At 59.8% G+C, this 18892-nt stretch overlaps 7 protein-coding genes across 7 annotated transcripts; 3 read left to right on the plus strand and 4 right to left on the minus strand.

The window, feature by feature from the left end:
* Positions 1 to 353: 353 nt before the first annotated feature.
* On the minus strand, positions 354 to 4043 carry E0L32_006186 (uncharacterized protein; the record flags this gene model as incomplete). Its single annotated transcript, XM_031140792.1, has 3 exons — positions 354 to 2095; positions 2150 to 3901; positions 3971 to 4043. 3 exons carry the CDS (start codon positions 4041 to 4043, stop codon positions 354 to 356), a joined length of 3567 nt encoding a protein of 1188 aa, XP_030995167.1.
* Positions 4044 to 4820: 777 nt separating this feature from the next.
* On the minus strand, positions 4821 to 5610 carry E0L32_006187 (uncharacterized protein; the record flags this gene model as incomplete). The annotated part of the gene is made up of 2 exons (XM_031140793.1): positions 4821 to 5185; positions 5274 to 5610. The coding sequence occupies 2 exons, from the start codon at positions 5608 to 5610 to the stop codon at positions 4821 to 4823; spliced, it is 702 nt and encodes a 233-aa protein (XP_030995168.1).
* Positions 5611 to 6234: 624 nt separating this feature from the next.
* On the plus strand, positions 6235 to 6954 carry E0L32_006188 (uncharacterized protein; the record flags this gene model as incomplete). The annotated part of the gene is made up of 2 exons (XM_031140794.1): positions 6235 to 6714; positions 6784 to 6954. The coding sequence occupies 2 exons, from the start codon at positions 6235 to 6237 to the stop codon at positions 6952 to 6954; spliced, it is 651 nt and encodes a 216-aa protein (XP_030995169.1).
* A 1370-nt stretch (positions 6955 to 8324) lies between these two features.
* Positions 8325 to 9290, plus strand: E0L32_006189 (uncharacterized protein; the record flags this gene model as incomplete). The annotated part of the gene is made up of 1 exon (XM_031140795.1): positions 8325 to 9290. One exon carries the CDS (start codon positions 8325 to 8327, stop codon positions 9288 to 9290), a length of 966 nt encoding a protein of 321 aa, XP_030995170.1.
* A 563-nt stretch (positions 9291 to 9853) lies between these two features.
* E0L32_006190 (uncharacterized protein) lies at positions 9854 to 11480 on the minus strand (the record flags this gene model as incomplete). Its single annotated transcript, XM_031140796.1, has 2 exons — positions 9854 to 11313; positions 11447 to 11480. 2 exons carry the CDS (start codon positions 11478 to 11480, stop codon positions 9854 to 9856), a joined length of 1494 nt encoding a protein of 497 aa, XP_030995171.1.
* A 916-nt stretch (positions 11481 to 12396) lies between these two features.
* E0L32_006191 (uncharacterized protein) lies at positions 12397 to 15021 on the plus strand (the record flags this gene model as incomplete). The annotated part of the gene is made up of 5 exons (XM_031140797.1): positions 12397 to 12661; positions 12729 to 13009; positions 13069 to 13227; positions 13283 to 14751; positions 14910 to 15021. 5 exons carry the CDS (start codon positions 12397 to 12399, stop codon positions 15019 to 15021), a joined length of 2286 nt encoding a protein of 761 aa, XP_030995172.1.
* A 972-nt stretch (positions 15022 to 15993) lies between these two features.
* Positions 15994 to 18840, minus strand: E0L32_006192 (uncharacterized protein; the record flags this gene model as incomplete). Its single annotated transcript, XM_031140798.1, has 6 exons — positions 15994 to 16279; positions 16340 to 17766; positions 17820 to 17917; positions 17975 to 18309; positions 18369 to 18405; positions 18834 to 18840. The coding sequence occupies 6 exons, from the start codon at positions 18838 to 18840 to the stop codon at positions 15994 to 15996; spliced, it is 2190 nt and encodes a 729-aa protein (XP_030995173.1).
* Between the last annotated feature and the right edge of the window lie 52 nt (positions 18841 to 18892).

Here is an 18892-nt window from a genome sequence, read left to right on the forward strand (position 1 = left end):
GTCTGTTGGGTGAGACCGTTCTCACACGGCCGAATGTACCGCAGCGATTTGTGTTCAGGCTTCAGCTCTTTTCACTATCCCTCTCAACTCGGGCAGTGCACAGGAGTGTATCAGAGGCAAGTAAAACGGAAAGAGATACGAACGATCATAGATAAAGGCAAGAAAGGGCAACGAAAGGAAGACGCCCAGGAGAACGTATGCGAAACGTAACAATCACAGGTTTCCGGGAACTCATAGCCAAGTGTTCACCAAAAGAGAATCGCCCTCATCGTACCCCAGATCAACTCTTCATTCACACTAAACTCTACCCAATTTTTATCTAAACCAGACCTCTACCCCACCATCCTGTCACCTCACGACCGACTCCCACGGGCACTAGCCCCATCCAACGCCTCCAGCGCCCGGACATCAAACCCATTCTCGGGGATAGCCCTCCTGCCGGCCGCCTCAGGCCGCGGCAGGAACCCAGTCGCCGTCAGGAACGCAAGATAGTGGCCCACGGCCTCGGGCGTGACCGCCACGTCCTTCAGGTTCCTCGGGTCGAACCCGAGGGCCCGCAGCGCCCTGTCGGCGTTGGCGTCGTCCAGCTCCGGCGCCAGCGAGTCGGCGGGCAGGTTCCCGACGACGAAGTGGAACAGCGGCAGCAGCGCGAGCTCCCTGTCGCCCGTGTTGGCACCGTCGGCGACGTAGTCCCGCAGCCGGGCGCACCACTCCCTGTACGAGACGAGCGGGACCGTGTACCCGTACTCCTCGAGCGCGCCGAGGTACCCGTTGGTCGTCAGGCGCGGGTGGCTCGTGACCTGCACGACGCCGAGCGGGTCGGCGGGCGGGCTGAGCGACGCGGCGACGACGATGCGGCTGACGTGCGTGACGGGGACCTGGTTGATCGTGTTGCCGGGGATGTCCGGGCGGGCGCGGACCTGCAGGCAGCCCTTCCAGAGGCGCAGGAGGAAGTCGTCGGTGATCGAGAGCCCGGACTCGGGGTCGCCCGTGATGTAGCCGGGCCGGATCACGACGCCGACCAGGCCGCGCCGGCCGGCCTCGCGGGTCACGAACTCGCTGGCCCACTTGGACTGGCCGTACCCGGTGCCCAGGCCCTTGCGGCTGCCGTCGAGGTCGTCCTCCTCGGGCACGCCGCGGCCGCCCGCGGCGACGCTCTTCTGCGACAGCTCGACGTAGTGCGGCGTGTCGAGCGTCGACGTGGAGCTGATAAAGGTGAAGCGCTTGGGCCTGCCGCCGGCGGCGCTGCAGAGCGCGATGCACTCCATCGTGCTCAGCACGTTGGCGGCCCGCAGGCTCGAGTACGGCAGCATCCAGTTGACCTGCGCGCCGTTGTGGACGACGAGGTCGACCTCGGCGGCGCAGCGGTCCCAGTCCGCCGACGACAGGCCGAGCTGCGGCTTGGCGATGTCGCCGGGGACGACCTCGACGCGGCCGTCCCAGCCGTCCTGCCAGAGGCCGTAGGCCTTGGCGATGGTCTTGAGGCGCTGCAGGCCGGACGCGGGGTCCTTGCAGCGCACGTGGGCGATGACGCGCATGTCCTTGTTCGTCTGCAGGAGGGTGCGCAGGATGTACGAGCCCAGGAAGCCGGTAGCTCCGGTGAGGAACGCGGTGAAGGGGCCCGTGGGCACCGAGGTGCTCGCCTTGGCGATAGACTTGGGCAGCTGCTGGACGAGGTCGCGGGCGTCGGCCGAGTAGGCCTCGTCGCTGGCAGGGGTGCCGTCGGGGTTGTAGTCGAGACGCAGACCGGTGGGGTCCTGGGCGTTCTCGATCTCGGTCGAGAAGGCCTCGAGGGTCTGGGACTGGAAGATGGTGCTCATGGGGATGTCGATCTCCTTCCACTCGCTGCGGACCTTGAAGAACATCTGCTGCGCCAGGATGGAGTGGCCACCCTCCTCGAAGAAGTTGGACTTGGGCGTAAGCATCCTGGCGGAGATGTTGGGCAGGACCTCGGCCCAGATCTTGGCGACCTTCTGCTGAGTCTCGGTGAGGGTTGCCAGCGCCGAAGAAGTGCGCGAGTTCCTCCGGTTCAGGAAGGCGAGGTCAGTCTTGCTGGGGAAGGGGAGGGCAGGCTTGTCAATCTTGCCGTTGGGATCTATGGCATGTTAGCATTGCTGTAGCAAGTTTTGAGTGATTGATCATGACTTACTCAGGGGCATACGAGCAAGCGGGATGAACATGGTCGGGATGGCGTAGTGGGCCAGCTTGGTCTTGAGGAAGTTCTTGCAATCCTCCGACAGCGAACGGAACCGCTTGAGCATAGTGACCAGTGAATCCTGCTCTGTTGGGGCCTCGAGCAAGGCGCTGCTATCTTGGGCGGTGTGCTCGAGCCATCGCTTGGCCTCGGGAACGATGTAGCTCACCAGGGTCGGCTCCTCGTCCTTGTCTCTCCTCACCATGGTGACGTTCTCCCGGATGAAGGGGTGTTGTGAGAGGTAGGTGTCAATCTCGCCCAGCTCGATTCTGAATCCACGGATTTTGACCTGGTTGTCCACGCGACCAGTGCACTCAACCGTGCCGTCGGGGCGGAATCGGCCAAGGTCACCAGTCCGGTAGATGCGATCCCTGGGGCCCTTGAAGAGCTTCATCCAGGGCTTGGGGTTCGCGGCAGCAGTCTGTTCGTACTCGGAAACCCACTTCTGGGGGTCGACGAACCAGTTGGTGAGGAACTTGGTGTTGTTCAGTTCCCTGGTGCGCTCATCGTCGCCGAGATATCCCTCGGCCAGGCCTCCGGCTCGAAGGAAGAGCTCTCCCTGCTCGCCAATCTTGCAGATCTTGTTCTTGTCGTCACGGTCGACGACCAAAAGCTGAACATTGTGCATGCCCTGCCCGACGGGGATGATATCGGGAAGGTCATCGAGGTACTCGGGCTGCGCCGCCTTGCTGGGGATCTCGAAATACGAGACGGCCCTTGAAGTCTCCGTAGTGCCGTACATGTTGACGATGTAAGCGTTCGGCGCAAGCTCCTGCAGTCTCCTGCTGTCCTTCTTGGTCAACAGGTCACCCACGAAGAAGGCGTGATGCAGCGAGGGGAACTGCGCCGAGGCACCGCCGACCAGGATCTGACCCATAGCGGGCGTGAGGTGCGTGACGGTCGCGCGGTTCTCCTTCATCCACTCGGCCAGGAGCTCGTGCGCGATGCTGTCGCGGTGAGGGACGATGATGCAGGCGCCGAGGAAAAGCGGCGTGAAGATGTCGCGCTGGATGGGATCGTGGGCGATGCCCGACAGCATGGTGAACCTGTCGTTCTCCGACAGGCCGAAGCGCTCTTTCATCCAGGGAAAGTAGTAGACGAGGGAGAAGTGCCGGCCCAGAACGCCCTTGGGCTTGCCCTCGGAGCCGGAGGTGAAGCTGAGGGTGGGGTTTGAGTCCGGGCCGACGAGGACATCCGGGAACTGGCTCTTGAGGGACTCGTGCGGCTGGAGGCAGTCCTGGCCGTCGACGAGACCTCCGGCGACACTGCCGTCGGCCTGGAGCTTGAGCGCCGGAACAGACGCCTTGATCTTGAGGTTGTTGGCGATGAACTCGGCAACGGTCTCGCCCAGGGGTCCGGCCTCCTCGGTGGCCTTCTGGATCTGGACCAGGAACACCGGGTTGGCGACTTCCAATAGGACCTTCTGGCGGTCGTGAGGATACAGAGGGTCCAGCACGCTGACGGTTGCACCGGCTTTGAGGGCGCCCATGTAGGCCACGACCAGGTCGACGCCGCGATGGGCATAGATCATGACCACATCGCCGAGCTGGCAGCCCTTGGCCAGGAAGTAGTGGGCCAGCTGGTTGGAAGACTCGTTGATCTGCTTGTAAGTAAAGTTGCGCTCAGGCGACCTGGGACCCTTGGTCTCGGAGACGCAGAGCCTGTCAGGGTGAGCCTGAGCATTGCGGTTGAAGATCTCATGGATGGCTGTGATAAGTGGCGGGGTCAGTGTCAGTCACTCTTCTGCATCAAAGACCAAGCAACATCGTGATGTACCTCCTTGGTAACCGCTCCAGTCCAAGTCAGCCGTCGGATCGGGCAGAGGACTGCCCAATTGACCTTGGGACATCTTGTATCGGGTTATTGAGGCAGTGGTGGAACCTCAATTGGGCGATATGTCGTGTGAGTCTTGTCGCAACGAAGCCGAGCAAAAAAAGCTCGGGCACCTCGTTCATATGGATCCGAAGCCGGCGGGCGCCACATTGGATAATAACTATTAGTCTAACTACCGCCTACTCCTCCATACCTACAGAGTCATAGCATCTGCTCGCATGGCAGCCCTAGGTGAGTCAGGCAAATTCTAACCCACAAAAAAGCACACAAAGTATGGAGAAGGGTAAGGTAGCGTCACTAACCCCACCAACCCGAGCTGTGAGCTCGCTCATGTACGGTGCTCCGCATTCTCGTGCAGGGGATGGTTTTTTTTGACTGATTGAGACAAACATGGTTTGGCCCGGAGCTTGCTAGACGGAGGTTGTTTGTGGATAGACTGAAGCTGGCATTGAAACGTGGAGCAAGGCCAGCTCTGCCACGAGATGGCCATGTGGTGTACGTGAAACACTGCTTGCAGCTCCCTCCCAAGCTGCTCCCGGATCCAAAGGAAGAGGTTGTCTGTCGCACAGGAAGATTATCAATTACAGTCATAGTTGTCTAGTTGTACAGCCACAAGATTGACTGGTGCAGGCTCCGTGAAGAGCCGTCGGTCTATCTCTGTTTTCTTCCCCATGTCCAAAACCCCATGCCATTACTCTGGCTCGTTACCTCCTCGGCAACGGGTGCCATGATCTCTCTCTATTCATTCCACTGTCCCGCAGATCTCTCTCCCCTCCCCTATCCCTCTCACCATCTAGAACTTGCCAATGAGCAGGTTGCCAATCATCTGCTTGCCCGTGTAGTAGGCCGTGTACCAGGCGGTCGGCAGGTCGAGCACGCTGGTGAAGAGGTCGGCGTAGCCAAAGAACATCATGGGCGGGATCCAGCCGCGGGCGTACTCGAGCGCGAAGCACAGCTCGGGCATGCGGTACTGCTTGATGACGCCCTTGCGCATCAGGTGCACGTCCCCCTGCTTGTAGACCTCGCGCTCGAACTCGCCCGGCACGTAGGCCCACTGCTCGCCGCGCAGGATGTGGAAGTAGTCGTCGGCCGTGTGGCGGCCCGAGTGGCCCTCGGTGCCGACGGCCGTGCCAAAGATGATGAGGTACTCGGTGACGCCTGTCGGAGGAGGAGGAAAGGGGGGGAAGTGTCAGCAACATGAACGCAGCCTCTGGTAATGCTAATTGGCAACAGACGAAAAACTTACTGGCGTGGATGATGGTCATGCCGCCCATGGCACCGCCGGCGTTGTTGAAGAAGTACTCATTGTCGATGTTGTCGTTGACGTAGGGCGCCGTCTTGGGGTTCTCCTGCAGCTCCTTGAGGATGAAGTGGACGACGCTCTGGGTGTCGTTGCCGTGCGCCGCGATGGCGCGCTTGGCGACGTCGTGCAGGTTGGCCGGCTCGAAGATGTAGAACCGGTCGAGGTTCTGGTCGATGAGGTAGATGATCGGGCTCAGCACGCCGAGGATGATGGCGAAGAGCTTGAGCCAGCCGCCTATCCCCCCCGACGACGAGGAAGAGGACCCCTTCTTGGGAGCCATGGTACCTGGACAGAGAGGCAAGACCCAAGAGACAACGGTACAATCAATCCCCAACCAAGGAGAGAACAAGAAAGGAGCGTCTAGAAGGAGTGGACGATTGGGGAGAGCTTCTACCAAGCGAATGGCAAAAAGCAGCAGCGGGCGATGCAGTCAGTGGTTGTAGTTATATGAACACACCACTCACGGGGATCAATGGATCCATTGATCTCTGAAATTTCTGGACCCCTGACAGGAACTGGAATTGGGATTTCGGTCCCTGCTTCTTAGCGCACCCACGAGGAGATTACGGCGTACTCTACTTGCCCAGAGAGGAATGTTTTGGTGCCTCTTTACAGCGCTACAGCGCCTGTGCTTGCTCGGTCCCCGGCCTTTGCGCGTCCCGCCCTGGCCTGATGCCCCACCAAAAACCCGGCTGTCAATGTTTCCGGGAGCAGCTCTGGCCAAGCGCAGTAGACGCAGCTCCTCATTGGCTGGCTGTTTCAAGATTTCCAGGTGCTAGCTTTTTTGTGCAAAATCGCCAAATCTCATATGCCAAAGTGACCTCATTTCTGCGATTCCGATCGATCAAGAGCCTCTGAGCCTTGCCACCAAAATACCGCCATTCTCAGCACAGCGCAAGAAAGCATGGCCGCTCTCTCGATCAAGCCGCCCGCCTTCGTCCTCCCCGGCCAGCACCTAGGCCCGGCGAACATGTTCATCCCCGGGCCCGGGACGCACCTGCAGCACGCGCAGCTCTACTCGTCGCTGCTCGGCGTCGTGCACCTCCAGCAGCCCGCGAGGCCCGCGGGGCCGGCCAAGAGGCCCAACCGCATCGCGATACTGCCCGCCGCAGAGCTGCCGACCATCTCGGTCACGCGGGCGTCGGGGTCGGGGTCGGGGTCGGAGAGGCGCGAGGTGCTGCCCGAGGTCGGCAATGTCGTGCTGTGCCGGGTGACGCGCATCAACCCGCGGCAGGCGACGGTGGCGATCCTCGTCGTCGGCGAGACGGTGCTCGAGGCCGAGTGGCAGGGCTTGATCCGCGTGCAGGACGTGCGGGCGACGGAGAAGGACAGGGTCAAGATCTACGAGAGCTTCCGGCCCGGCGACATTGTGCGCGCGCGCGTGGTGAGTTTGCCGTTCTTGGAGAAGCTTGTTTGATGCCTAGGTTTCTGATTGAACCGTTTGGTCTACTAGATCTCGCTGGGTGACCAGGCCAACTACTACCTCTCGACGGCCCACAACGAGCTGGGCGTCATCATGGCCACGAGCGAGGCGGGCAACGCGATGTACCCAGTCAGTTGGAAGGAGTATAGGGATCCTGAAACGGGGTTGAGCGAGGCTCGAAAAGTGGCAAAGCCCAACTGAAGTGCTCTCCTCGGCAATGATACAAGCACACTCAAGCGATACATATATCACGTCAAGGGCTGGTCGAATTGATTGTTGGAGCAGCAGTGTCAAAGTTGGGAACACGGCAAGATTTGGGCGATGAGAAAATTCGACACTGGACGAAAACTTGCATATTCTCAAACTCTGCTCATCGCACACCGAACCAGGGCTCTCATCACACACCCTCCGATGTTCCAAATCCGGGCGCTTGGACGCGGACAACCGTTCCGCATGAAACTCGGCGGTCGATCCGGCAATGCGAAGCCGCCACCCAAACCGGGGCCTACAGTCTGTGTGCGCTGCCTTGGCTGCGCATCAGCATGCAAAGCAGTAAATAGACACTGGCCCGCGTCACTACAGATGACAATGCATTGTCAGGCGTTGAGGCCGGCGATGTAGACTACCTTTACCTAGGTCATTATCTACATACTTTACACAACGGAGACACGAGAGAATAGCGCTGCTCTAGAAGCTGCCTAGAGTACGAAGTCTCTTCACATTACAATTGACAACGACCAAGAACCTAACTAATTGACTTGCATTTCTGCCCTCCGATTCCCGATGTGTCAAAACACTACCTAGGCAGGTTTCCTTGTTGGCAGGAGGGCGGGTCCCTTGCATTCCATTAACGACCGGAGGGCTGCCCTGAATTATAGGTACCTCGGCAGTACATCCTCGCTGTTTCTAGCGCCGGGTTCAGAAACGGGGTCCGCTGTATTCTTCAGTTTGTGGCCCTTCCAAGTGTTGTATCCCCCGGGTCTCCCCACCAGCCGACAGGGATCGCGACAAGGCCCAGCCGAGATCTTCACAAGCAAGCAAAACGGAAGAGGCGCAGTCTCGTGTGTGTGATGACGGGTTCAACCCAGAAATACCACCAACCAGCCCTCCAAATACGAACAAATCAGGTGCCCTCGCCCACCACCCATATTTTCTCCCTTGCGAACGACGGGCTGTCTTTGAATGAATCAAGTTTGGCGCTGTCAAGGGCGGAAAGGCTGGCTGCTTCCTCAGCTGGTGTGAATCTCTGTGCCATTCATGAATAGGCGACTTCCTCCCTGGCCCGGCCCCGTCTCCAAGTGAGGCGCAAAAATTGGCTTCTGGCTTTCACGATCGCAAGCACGCGACCGAGTATATCGAACAACCGACGCCCGAGGTCGACTCGCACACTGCCGAGTCGCATCTCGACTGAGGAACGACTACAAATCACACATACACACACAAAAACCAGACGAGCTCTTTGACCCGTTCACTCGCCTGCCCTCTCATACATCCGGACCACGAATCGTCCTCGCTGGCGCCCAACGGGCAACCAACCCAGGCACGCACGCAGACATTGAAACCACCACACAATGTCCACGACAATGACAATGACAATGGCCTCGCCCCAGAAGAACAACCTCATCCCAGAACCCATCGCCATGTCTACCACCACAGCGACACCGCCGCACACACCATCCTGCTGCCCGAAATGCGGCTTCGACATCCCCATCCCCATCCCCACTACCACCACCGCGGACGACGACGACAACAACAACCACAGCGCGGACGACAGCCACGGCGACCAGACCGCCGCCCTCGAGGCCGCCAACCACAAGATCGCCGACCTGGAGACCCAGATCCGGCTGCTGAACCAGAAGGCCGCCGCGGCCGTCGACCGCTGGGCCGACTACGAAGACGAGCTCTCCCGCCTCCGGCGCGCCGCCAAGCAACAGGCCCAACCCCTCCCGCAACAGGCACCGCCGGCGCACCAAGGAGCGCACACCCCGCCCCAGCGCTCCTCCTTCCTCCCCGCCGGCGCAGCGACCCGCCTCTCGGCGCTGCTCTCCCCGCGCGGCCGCACCCCGCCTCCGCCCCCGCCACCCCAGCAGCACGCACAACAGACGACGGGGCCCAGCCCGCCGCCGACCCCGGGCACGGGCGACCTCCTCTCGGCGCTGGCGCGCGAGCAGGCGCTGCGCCGGCAGGCCGAGGGCCGCCTGAGCCAGACGAGCCGCGAGGTCGAGGAGCTGAGCGCGAGCCTCTTCGAGCAGGCCAACGAGATGGTCGCCACCGAGCGGCGGGCGCGCGCCGCCCTCGAGGAGCGCGTCGCCATGCTCGAGCGGCGCGACGCGGAGAAGAGGGGCCGGCTAGAAAGGTTGGAGAGCGCGGTGGGGAGGATCGAGAGGGTGCGGGCGCTGCTCGGCGATACGGCTGGGTTGGGGACGCAGGGCGGTCGTGATGGTGGTGGTGGGAAGGAGGAGAAGAGTGACGCGCTTGCCAGGGGGGAGGCGAATGGGACTGGGGATAGGGATGACGGGGATGTGTTTAGGGATTGATGGAGGTTGCGGATGGATTGTGAAGAGTGACTTGTGGATTGGGACTGATGACGCTGACATGACTGCTATGAAACGACACATACGATCTTGAGACTTCAGGTCTGGTGAGATCGAACTGCAAACATAATACAGGGACGCATATAAAGGGGGGTAATCGGTAGACGGGGTGGGCAACGGACAGCATAGGAACGGATGGATCATAGGATGGGCATCAAAAAGGTTCACATAAGGCTACAGAGGTGGGCATATATAGAAGGTTGAGTGGCAGGATGCCATTTGTATAATAGTTATATCTTGAGCGAGAAAACAAATGCACTGGACAAAGTCACTAAAGCGATTCAATCAGTCATTGTCTCAAGTGATCTTTATTCTCATGATGACTGCCCAATAATTGGCATGTTTGAGATCTGTAGAAGCCATCCCAGTCTCGTGAAAGCAAAGAAACGCCTATCGCTATGCCCGCAGCCCCCTTTTAACCGGTGCCTCCCCTGAAATGCAGTAGCTGAGTGGTTGATATGAAGTGAAATTCTAGTTGGCAAAGCCATGATGAGAGCAGAAGTATTTCATGACTCCTTGCTCTGGCTGGCAGGGGTATCAGAGAAGCCATTCCACTCGGACTCGGTCGACTTGACAGACTTGGCGTCGTCCTCCTTGGGCGTCGACAGCGGCGCCTGGTCCTCCTCATCCGGCCGGGTCTTGCGCTTGTCGCCGGCCTTGGGGCTGCCTGGCACACCCTCGCTGGGACCGGACTGCCGCTCGCTCCTCCTCGGGCTCGACCGCTCCGAGGGGGGAGACGGCGCCGCCGCCGCCGCAGCTGCTGCCGCTGACGCAGACTCCTGCTTCTTGCCATCGGGGTCCATCCACCGGGCCAGCATGGCCTCGACCTGGGGCCCCCAGACCTTCTCCCCCTGGAGCAGGTCGTCGTACTCGAGGCAGTCCTCCGTGCCGGCGCTGAAGGCGCCCTGCCTCGTCCGCGCCAGCTCGGCCATCATGGCCGCCGAGCCCACCTTCTCGCCCAGGTCGTGGCAGAAGCTCCGGACGTAGAACCCGGACGTGACGGTCATGCGGATCTTGGCCGCGGGGGGCCCCTTGCCGGCCCAGGGCGGCGGCGTGTTGGGCGGCGGCGGCGGCGGCAGCAGGTTCGACCCCTTGCCCGTGGGCCGGTTGTTCTGGAAGCTGGTCGTGGGCAGGTCACCGAGGGCGCCGGACATCATGGGCGGGGCCTTGGGCTCGTGCTTGCGCCGCTTGGAGGGCCGCTCGTAGACGAGCTCGTCCTGGCGCTGCTCGGCCCGCTTCTTGAAGTCCTCGTGGGCGGCCAGGGCCTCGATGTCGCTCTTCTCCTCCTCGGGCGACAGCTTCTTGCCCGTCGCCTGCTGCTTCTCCATGCGCCAGACCTGGTCGGCCAGCGTCTGCTCGGCCGCGCCGGCCTCCTCGGTCGGCCACCGGTGGTTGTGCTCGCCGGGCTCGTACCACTCGAGCAGCTCCAGCTCCGAGACCTCGACCTCCCTCGTCTCGATCTCGCGCGGGATGGCCTTGCCCTCGCGCGCGTACTCGTACAGCGGCTTGCCGTTCATCTTGAGCGCCGAGTAGAGCGGGGGCATCTGGCGGTACTTGCCCCGGAAGCCGTCGAGCGCCTCCTCGACGACCTTGCGCGTCACGTTCTCGTAGTCGCGCTTCTTGAGGATGCGGCCCACGCGGTCGTACGTGTCGGTGCTGGCGCCGAAGAGCACGATGGTCTCGTACGTCTTGGTGCAGTTGATGAACTCGGGCAGCGCCTTGGTGCCCCTGCCGACGCCGAGGATGAGCACGCCCGTGGCCAGGGGGTCGAGGGTGCCGCCGTGGCCCATCTTGACGCGCACGTCGCGCTTCGCCTTGCCCCGGCGCTTGCGGTTCTGGTTGGACTCGCGGGCGCGGGCGGCGGCCTCCTGCTCGATGAGGGGCCGGAACAAAGACGAGGGATTGAAGAAGGTCTGGCAATCTCTGATGACCTGGGCGGAGCTCATGCCGATGGGCTTGTTGATGGCTACATGGGAGGCTTGATTAGTCTCCAGTCCGTGAATTCGTCTCTCATCCCCGGCACCGTTGTTGCGTGCCACCGGGCTGGGCAACGGAGGGGGAGAGAGAGAGGTGTGTGTGTGTGGAGGGACAGCACATACCAAAAATGCCTTCGAGGACGGTCTCCTTGGCCATCTTGACCAGGTTCGAAAGTCTCATTCGAATTGGAGAGAAAGAGTGTAGTAGAAAGAAGGAAGGGTTTGGAAGTACCACTCTGCGAAGCGACACACTGCCAATCCTCGCGAGTTCCAACCAACGATCCGGAGGCGGAAGGGATTGAATCTCGAGGCTTGGTTCTCTCACTCGTCCAAGTCCCTCCTCGAGAATTTTGGGCTGGGGAAATTTTCTTTCTTAGTGGATTCGAGGCTGCGGGAAGGGCGAAAGATCTTATCGGATTGGCGGGAAGCGGTTGCGGATCCCCTGTGGGAACCCCCGAAACGATAAGAGCTCCAGGTGGGATCCCACTATCCCTGACGCTTTAGGGGTGCTCGTCCAGCGCTAGAACAGCACCAGTCAAGGGCGTTTCAAGGGCCACAGCAGTGGAACTCTTTCCGCTATTTTAGTCCCCTGCCAGTACTTGGACCAGCCCACCCCGTTTGCTGCCTCAAAAGCTCGCTTTTGGTCAATCGCTCCTCCAAGGGAAAATTCCCCGCTTCGCCGCGTCTCTTGACCACGCGACTTTGTCGGACCGCGTAAAGTGAGGATCGATCAATGCGACAGGGATCACCTATTATGACAAGCCAGCCGCATCGACGACCCCACGCCGCCGTTGTCGCTGTCTCGACATATGTACAATTAGATTGTTCTCAACCCCAGTCAAGGCCATTGTGCAAACCGGCACCGCAAAGACCAAAACACGACGCGGATGCTTCTGTCGACAACATCCTTCGCGAACCCGCCTTGACCTCTTACATGCATCCCTTGTCATCCACGCCGTCAATGGTGCGAGCGAGTCCCTCCCTCCAGGCCCAAAAGTAGGCTTCTGGCCCGCGCGCGCCGCGAGCATCTACATACAATACGTCACAACGCAGCACACGAACCCGCGACCAGCATGGCCGGCCGCAAGCGGAGGTCGTCCAACTCGACCGTCTCGACCGTTGACGACCGGGGCATCAAATGGACCAAGGAGTCGGCCGTCCTGAAGAAGGTGTCGCCAAACACCGACTCCAACGAGTGGCCCTGCTTTGTCCTCAGCGACGCCGTCGCCTACCATAAGGATGGCAGGCGCATAGCGAATATCCTCAAGGTCGATCTCAATGGGCCCTTCATCTTGCGCGGCAAGCTGGAGATCGACGAGAAGGACCAGCTCAAGTATCGTGAGTCGCCCACCCACCCCTAGCAGATCCAAAATGCAGTACTGACGCGCAATGATTGCGCGCTTAGTGGTCAAATCGAGTCTCAAGTCCGCCCACGTCGAGGTCCAAGGCAGCACTAGGTATTCTATTGGGATCGGCCCTTACCCTGTGGTATGGGCTTCCGGCGAGGCGGGGTGGTTTGAGATCAGGCCGGCGCGGAGATACGAAGCCACGTACAACCAGATGTGTCAGGCCATCTCGCTCTACTATGCAGTTATGGACGTATATGACGAGATATGGGCGACCAAGGGCAAGGGTAAGCGCCGGCAGGAGCTCGCCAAAGTCAAGATCAACGATGTCTTGTTCAAGGTGAGTCTGACGGCCCGGGTCTCTGGTAGACAGCCTGGCTAACATTGCGCGCGCGGAAGTACGCCGTTTCAGTAGGCGATGGCGCCGTCCTCGAAGAAGTCAAAGACCGGTGCCGCCGGCATGCGCAGTTTCTACTGGCCCACTTCCCCAAGGAGGAGAACACTGAGTGGCACTGGCGAGATACGAGCTTCTATAGATGGATGAGGGAACGACACCCAGTAGGTGCCATGGAGCCCCTTTACCTTTCGACAGGATATCTAATGCGGTGCACAGGACATCCAAAAGAAATTGGACGACGCAGCAGCGGGGAAGCCGGTTGCGCCAGAGACGATCGAGGTGGAGGACGACAGCACGACAGAAGACGAACCCGTCAGACCACCCTCTAGAAGCCGCAGCAAGTCCACCCAGCTGCCGAAGCGAGAAAGCGAAGACTTTGTCATGCTCGATGCGCCAGTGGGGCGATCATCACGACAGTCCTCAGAACTAGCCAGAAACGCAACACCAAAGTCAGACCGCAAATCCCCCAACCGGAACCGCGTCGTCCCCATCATCCCTCCCGCACAACCACCCTCAGCAACATCATCATCAGCGGCGCAGCCACCACCCGCCGTCTCCTCCACTACTACCGACGCAAACACACCATCTCAAACCGCTGCACCTGCTTCCCAGCACCAACTCCTAGCCGACGTCATCAACGACATCGGCCGCGAGTCCGGAGACTACTCCAAGCTCAAGATGGGCACCCTCAACGCGCGCATCTACTACCGGTGCCGAATCAAGGTCTATAACTCAGTCTCCGAGATCACCAGGTACTACGCGCGGCAGGTCCTGCCCCTCCTCGATCCCGAGTGGGCAGAGAGCCCCTACCGGAAGTGGCTCGAGGAGCAGGCGGCCCAGCCGCCCGCCCTGCCCCAGCTCATCGACCTCGACGACGTGCCGCGGCAGCTCGAGCGCCGCGGCAACAAGCAGCACCCTTCCAGCAACAGCAGTAACAGTAATACCGCAACGGCGGCGGCGGCGACAGCAGCGGCGGCGGCGGCGACAGCAGCGGCGGCGGCGGCGGTATCGACGCCCGGAAGCGGGACGTCTACGCCGCGCAACCGTGCCAGCAGCAACGCCTCCTCGCGCAGGGGCAGCAGGAACATGCTGCAGCTACAGCAGCAGCAACAGCAGCAGCGGCCCCGCCGCTCCGGCAAAGCCGCGGGCCTGCGCCTCGCGTCGGTCCTGACGCGCAAGCGGCCGCGCTCCGAGCTCGACGACGACGGCACGCCGGACGATAACACCGACAGCAGCGGCCGGCGCGGCAAGAAGACGGCCAAGACGTCGCACTTTTTCGGCGACGACGACTCGTCCAACGACAACGAGGAGGAGGATGAGGACGACGACGACAACGAAGAAGAAGCAGAGGAGGAGGACGGTGGTGACGAGAACGGCGAGGAGAACCTCTCGGACGTGGCCCTCGACTCGGACGAGGACCCGACCGTCGGCGGCAGGACCACCGCCAACAACAGCAAAGACCCCGTGCGCCTCGTCGTGCGCGCCTCGCCCCTGCCCAGCACGAAGCCCCAGGGCCCCGGCGGGACGTGGACGTGCGGCGAGGAAGGGTGCGGGTTCGTCGTGCGGTCGGCCGAGGACCACGAGGGCAGGGCCGCCGTCGCGCGGCACTTTGCCGAGCACGAGGAGCAGGCGAGCCGGATCGGCATCGCGCTCGACGAGGGGAGCCGGGGCCACATGCCCATCAGGTGAGTGAGGATCTTTCCCCATCCCCATCAAAAGCACCACTCACTCACTCACTCACTCACTCACTCACTCACTCACTCACTCACTCACTCACTCACTCACTCACTCACTCACTCACTCACTCGATAAATGATGCACACTGAACTGACACATGCCGCAGCCATCTGCTCGAAAAGATCCGCGCCCTGGGCGAAAAGGCCGAGGGCGGCCCGCAGCAGCGCGTCGACGGGCAAAAGGTGCCGCAGGCCATCAGGAGGCGGCTGCTCATCTAATCTAACGAGCAGTGCAGGCAGGTGGCTGGGAATAAATAGGGGTAAGATAGGGAGGGGAGGGATGCTTCCAGTAGGATAGAAGACATAAACCAGCGTTTTGGCTTTCTTGACGGGAAAACCTTGAGACTCTAAAGGGATGATGATCCTCAAGGGCCAAAAAAACGCACTTTTCAGTGCATATCGAGAGGGGAGATAGGGAGGCGATCAAGGCCCAGAAAGGTCGGTCTGGTTTGAACTTGCATACGAAGTACTGCCTCCGGCATGTCATTGGCATCGGACATCGAAGGATGGCGAACATTGCCAGCAGGAAAGATACCCTGCATCAATGGGATGTAATGATTCCAGCATTCTTGCATTGTTTTTAGAGTCAGACAAACGAGGAAAAGAAAGCACTATTTCACGACCGAGGCATCCATAATCAAGCACGAGCATGCCTGCATCCGCATCGAGCAACCACTGTACGCTCGATCACTGAAAGCCTTTCACGTCAAGTTTTCATCTATTTTGATATCTTGAAGAATTTCTGTAAGTGGGATCAGAAGCGCTAGACAAGACCTCTATCAAGTCCTGGACGCGCTTCCCGACCGAGCGGCACATCTCCCCCCTTTTGAGACGACTAGGTAGGTAACATGAACCTCCCAGACTCCTTTCAAAAGGTTCACATAGAGCTTGTTGTGCCTTGATCCTCTCCGACATTGCGCACCCCGAACGACAATCCCTCTTTTTCTATCCTTACACCTACTATAAGACTTTTTATCTAAGCATTGATAATCCCCGCCAAGAAGGGAAATTCCAACGCTACAAAAGCTTCTCTGATCTTCTCCAACGCTAAACAGGGTATTCGAGATGGGGTGGCTTGCGCTTGCCTATGACATGGGACGCTTGGACTCAGACCTCTGGCCGAAGAACCCCCCCAAGTCCCCAGCGACCTAATGACCAGGTTGAGGGCATGAGACCCCGTTCGGGCCGTTTCTATCTCCTGGCCTGGAGATACTTGCTCGTCTGCTCCCAAACCTTCTTGTCCGCCGCCGACACCAGCTTGTCGTCGAGCGAGCGGACACCAGCGAGGATGGCATCGAAGAGGGCGTAGCAAATGGTCAAGTCCTCGACAAAGTGTGTGGCAAATGGGACAAACTTGGCAGGGAAGGCCTCGATCCTCGCGGCACGCTCCTCGGCGGCTTCGTCTACCGGCAGCTCATCCAGAAGGGTCTTGACTGCGATGCTCAGGGCGACATCAGGATCCCTCAGGAACGGAAGGCTGCAGAATGGGGTTAGTACCGCGTGCAAAGTCAGTGAGGGTCAAGGTCTGAAAACTCACCGATCGTTGATCTGCCAGTTGTCGTCACGCTCGCGCTTGGTTTGGCCATACATGAACATGGATGCCACAATGGACTCGGTCAGGTCGCGGTCCGCCTCGCGCACAGCAGAGACCAGGGACCGGTAGGTCAGGTAATTCTTACTCAGGGGACCAGTGTAGCCGTTGGCCTGGTGCCTGAGCTTGAGCAGCGATGCGCATCGGCTGAGTAGCAGCAGACTGGCAATGTCTTCTTCGCTGCCGTTCATGGGCATGCCATACAGCTCCTCATGCTTGTTCCTGGCATTGAGCAGATCGAAGCGAAGCAGCTCGAATGCAACAAGAATGGCCTCGTTGAGACCTGCGACTTCCGGATATTTCTTCACAGTCGGCTCAATAGCGGTCAGTGCCTTGGAAAGTGCCTGACCCCAAGCCGTCAGCTCGTGCTCGTCGTTGACGTAGTCGCGTAGGTGGAGAAGCCTCCAGATGGAGAGGGAGACGATCGAGTCGGCCGAGTCCAGGGTGCTCTTGGAACCCTTGGCTAGAGTCGACTTTACGAATTCAGGCTTCTTGAGGGCGGCGACCTCGGCGGCAATGGATCCCGACGCTGACGAGGGAACGTGGGCCTTGATAGATGCGTCCGAAACATTCCAGCTTGCCGCACGTTGTCCAGGCGAGGGCTGGAGGTTGCGGTGGTTGACGCTGTGGGTGAATTTCTCGTCGTACCAGACACGCATAGTCACGTCGCGATGCTGGATACCGCGGTTGAGACGAGGGATGAGGAGCCCCAGAGTCATCTCCTTGACCGGCACAAGCTGGCTCGAGATGAGCTGCTTGTACTCGGGGGTGGCAACACCATCCAGAGTGGGGAGCACGAGGATTTTGCAATGTGTAATCCAGCTCATGACGCGGGGGCTGATGAGACCGGTGTTGAGGTAGTGGAATAATTCAGGTGGGAGCTGGAGTCCGAGGTATTCGTGATTGTCATTGGTGAGCCTATCGAGCTCGTTGACCTTGACCTCTCCTTTCTCAGTGATATGAATGAAATGATTGACAGCCATGCGGGCCTTGCGATACTTGTCGAGCCAGTTGGGGTCCTGAGCCTGGAGGATGTCGTTGAAAGAAGCACACGCAGTCGCGACCGACTTATCAGACGCGCGCAGCATGTTGATGGCATCCATGACGGTCGGTTGGCGAGGGTTGACGGTGCCGTCCTGGAGAGCTGGGAATACGGGCAAGAAAGAGGTGCCGGTCATGAGGAGGGCGTCGATGAACATGGGCTCGCTCACCCCGAGCGACTTGATGATCTGCTTCTTGGAGATGGCAGTGACCGTCTTGGCGGCCCAGTCAATAGATCGGATGACGCTGTCTCCAATAGGATAGAGCAGGAGCTCCTGCGATCCCATGATGCCGCCGCATTGGTCCGAGTCGATCAGATCGAAGTAGGCAACCTGTGTTCATATGTGAGTAGACAGTAAAGCTTCTTGAGCTAGGATTATAGTACCTGAGCTGCGGCACTGCAGGGCGCTACCAGAAAATGCAGGTTGCGCGACTTGAGGATGCTTTGTAGCAAGTGGTAGAGAGACTGAGGCCGAAATGCGCCTTGGAAAGGTCAGTATAGGTTCGTCGAATCGATCCAGCGAGGAGGCAAGCACTCACCACTGTTAGCACCGAAGGCGGACACAGCGCTCTCGGCCTGACCAGTGCGGTACAGCTCCCAAGCCTGGTTGGTCCGCTCGTTGGCGCGAAGACCGCGCACGAGCGAGACCTCATCCTGGCCGATCATGGTCTGTCCGTCAAACACAAACAGAGGTGTGACTTTGTTGGCCAGCCATTGGTCTATGTCACTCTCAATGTGGCTCTGGAAGCCAGTCAAGCCACCGAGGGCCGGAAGGAGGGGTTCATGAGAAGGGGACGAGTCGAGGAAATGCTGGATATAGTAGGTTGCATCGACGGCAATGGCACAATCTTCGATCTCGGAGAGCTCGTGGGTTCTGTCCGAGGATTTCCCGTTAGTGATTGCTCTGAAGGTCAGGGGATTGAGATTACTCACACGGCCTGCTGGTTGACCCAGGCATCCTCAGCGAGTGCTGTTGTTCGAATTGTCAGTCAACTTGGTTTCTGCACCTCATGACAGCCATTCTTGCACGAAAAGCTGGCCCAAGGTCCGGGCCAATGGCCGGTGGATGCAGGAAAAGGCGTTCAGCACGGCAAATATGCAAACCGGCCAGAGGACTTGAAGCTGAAGACTCCAATCCAGGCACAATTTCACATTCGGGTGTGCCAGTAGCTGCTTGGCGTATTTAGGATGGCGATGACGTGGGCGGGCCCAACATCAATTCCTTCCCACCACCTTCAGCCCTGTAGCCGGAGAGAGCTTGATCACCGCAAACTGCCCCTGGACACTGCAACCTCGGGGCTGTGAAGGATTCGCGCGCGCATGTGCATGGGCTGGCTTTGTGGTGAAGGGAGTGGGCGTGCTGCAGGTGGTCGAGTCGCGAGAAGGAAAGAAACTCACAAGGCATTTTGGAGGCAGCCGGCTGGTCTTTCGGCGCGACCAGAACTCAGGAGGCTCGA

This window comes from Thyridium curvatum, assembly GCF_004353045.1.
Source record: "Thyridium curvatum strain D216 chromosome Unknown NODE_34_length_383523_cov_77.689754, whole genome shotgun sequence".
Classification (NCBI taxonomy): domain Eukaryota; kingdom Fungi; phylum Ascomycota; class Sordariomycetes; order Thyridiales; family Thyridiaceae; genus Thyridium; species Thyridium curvatum.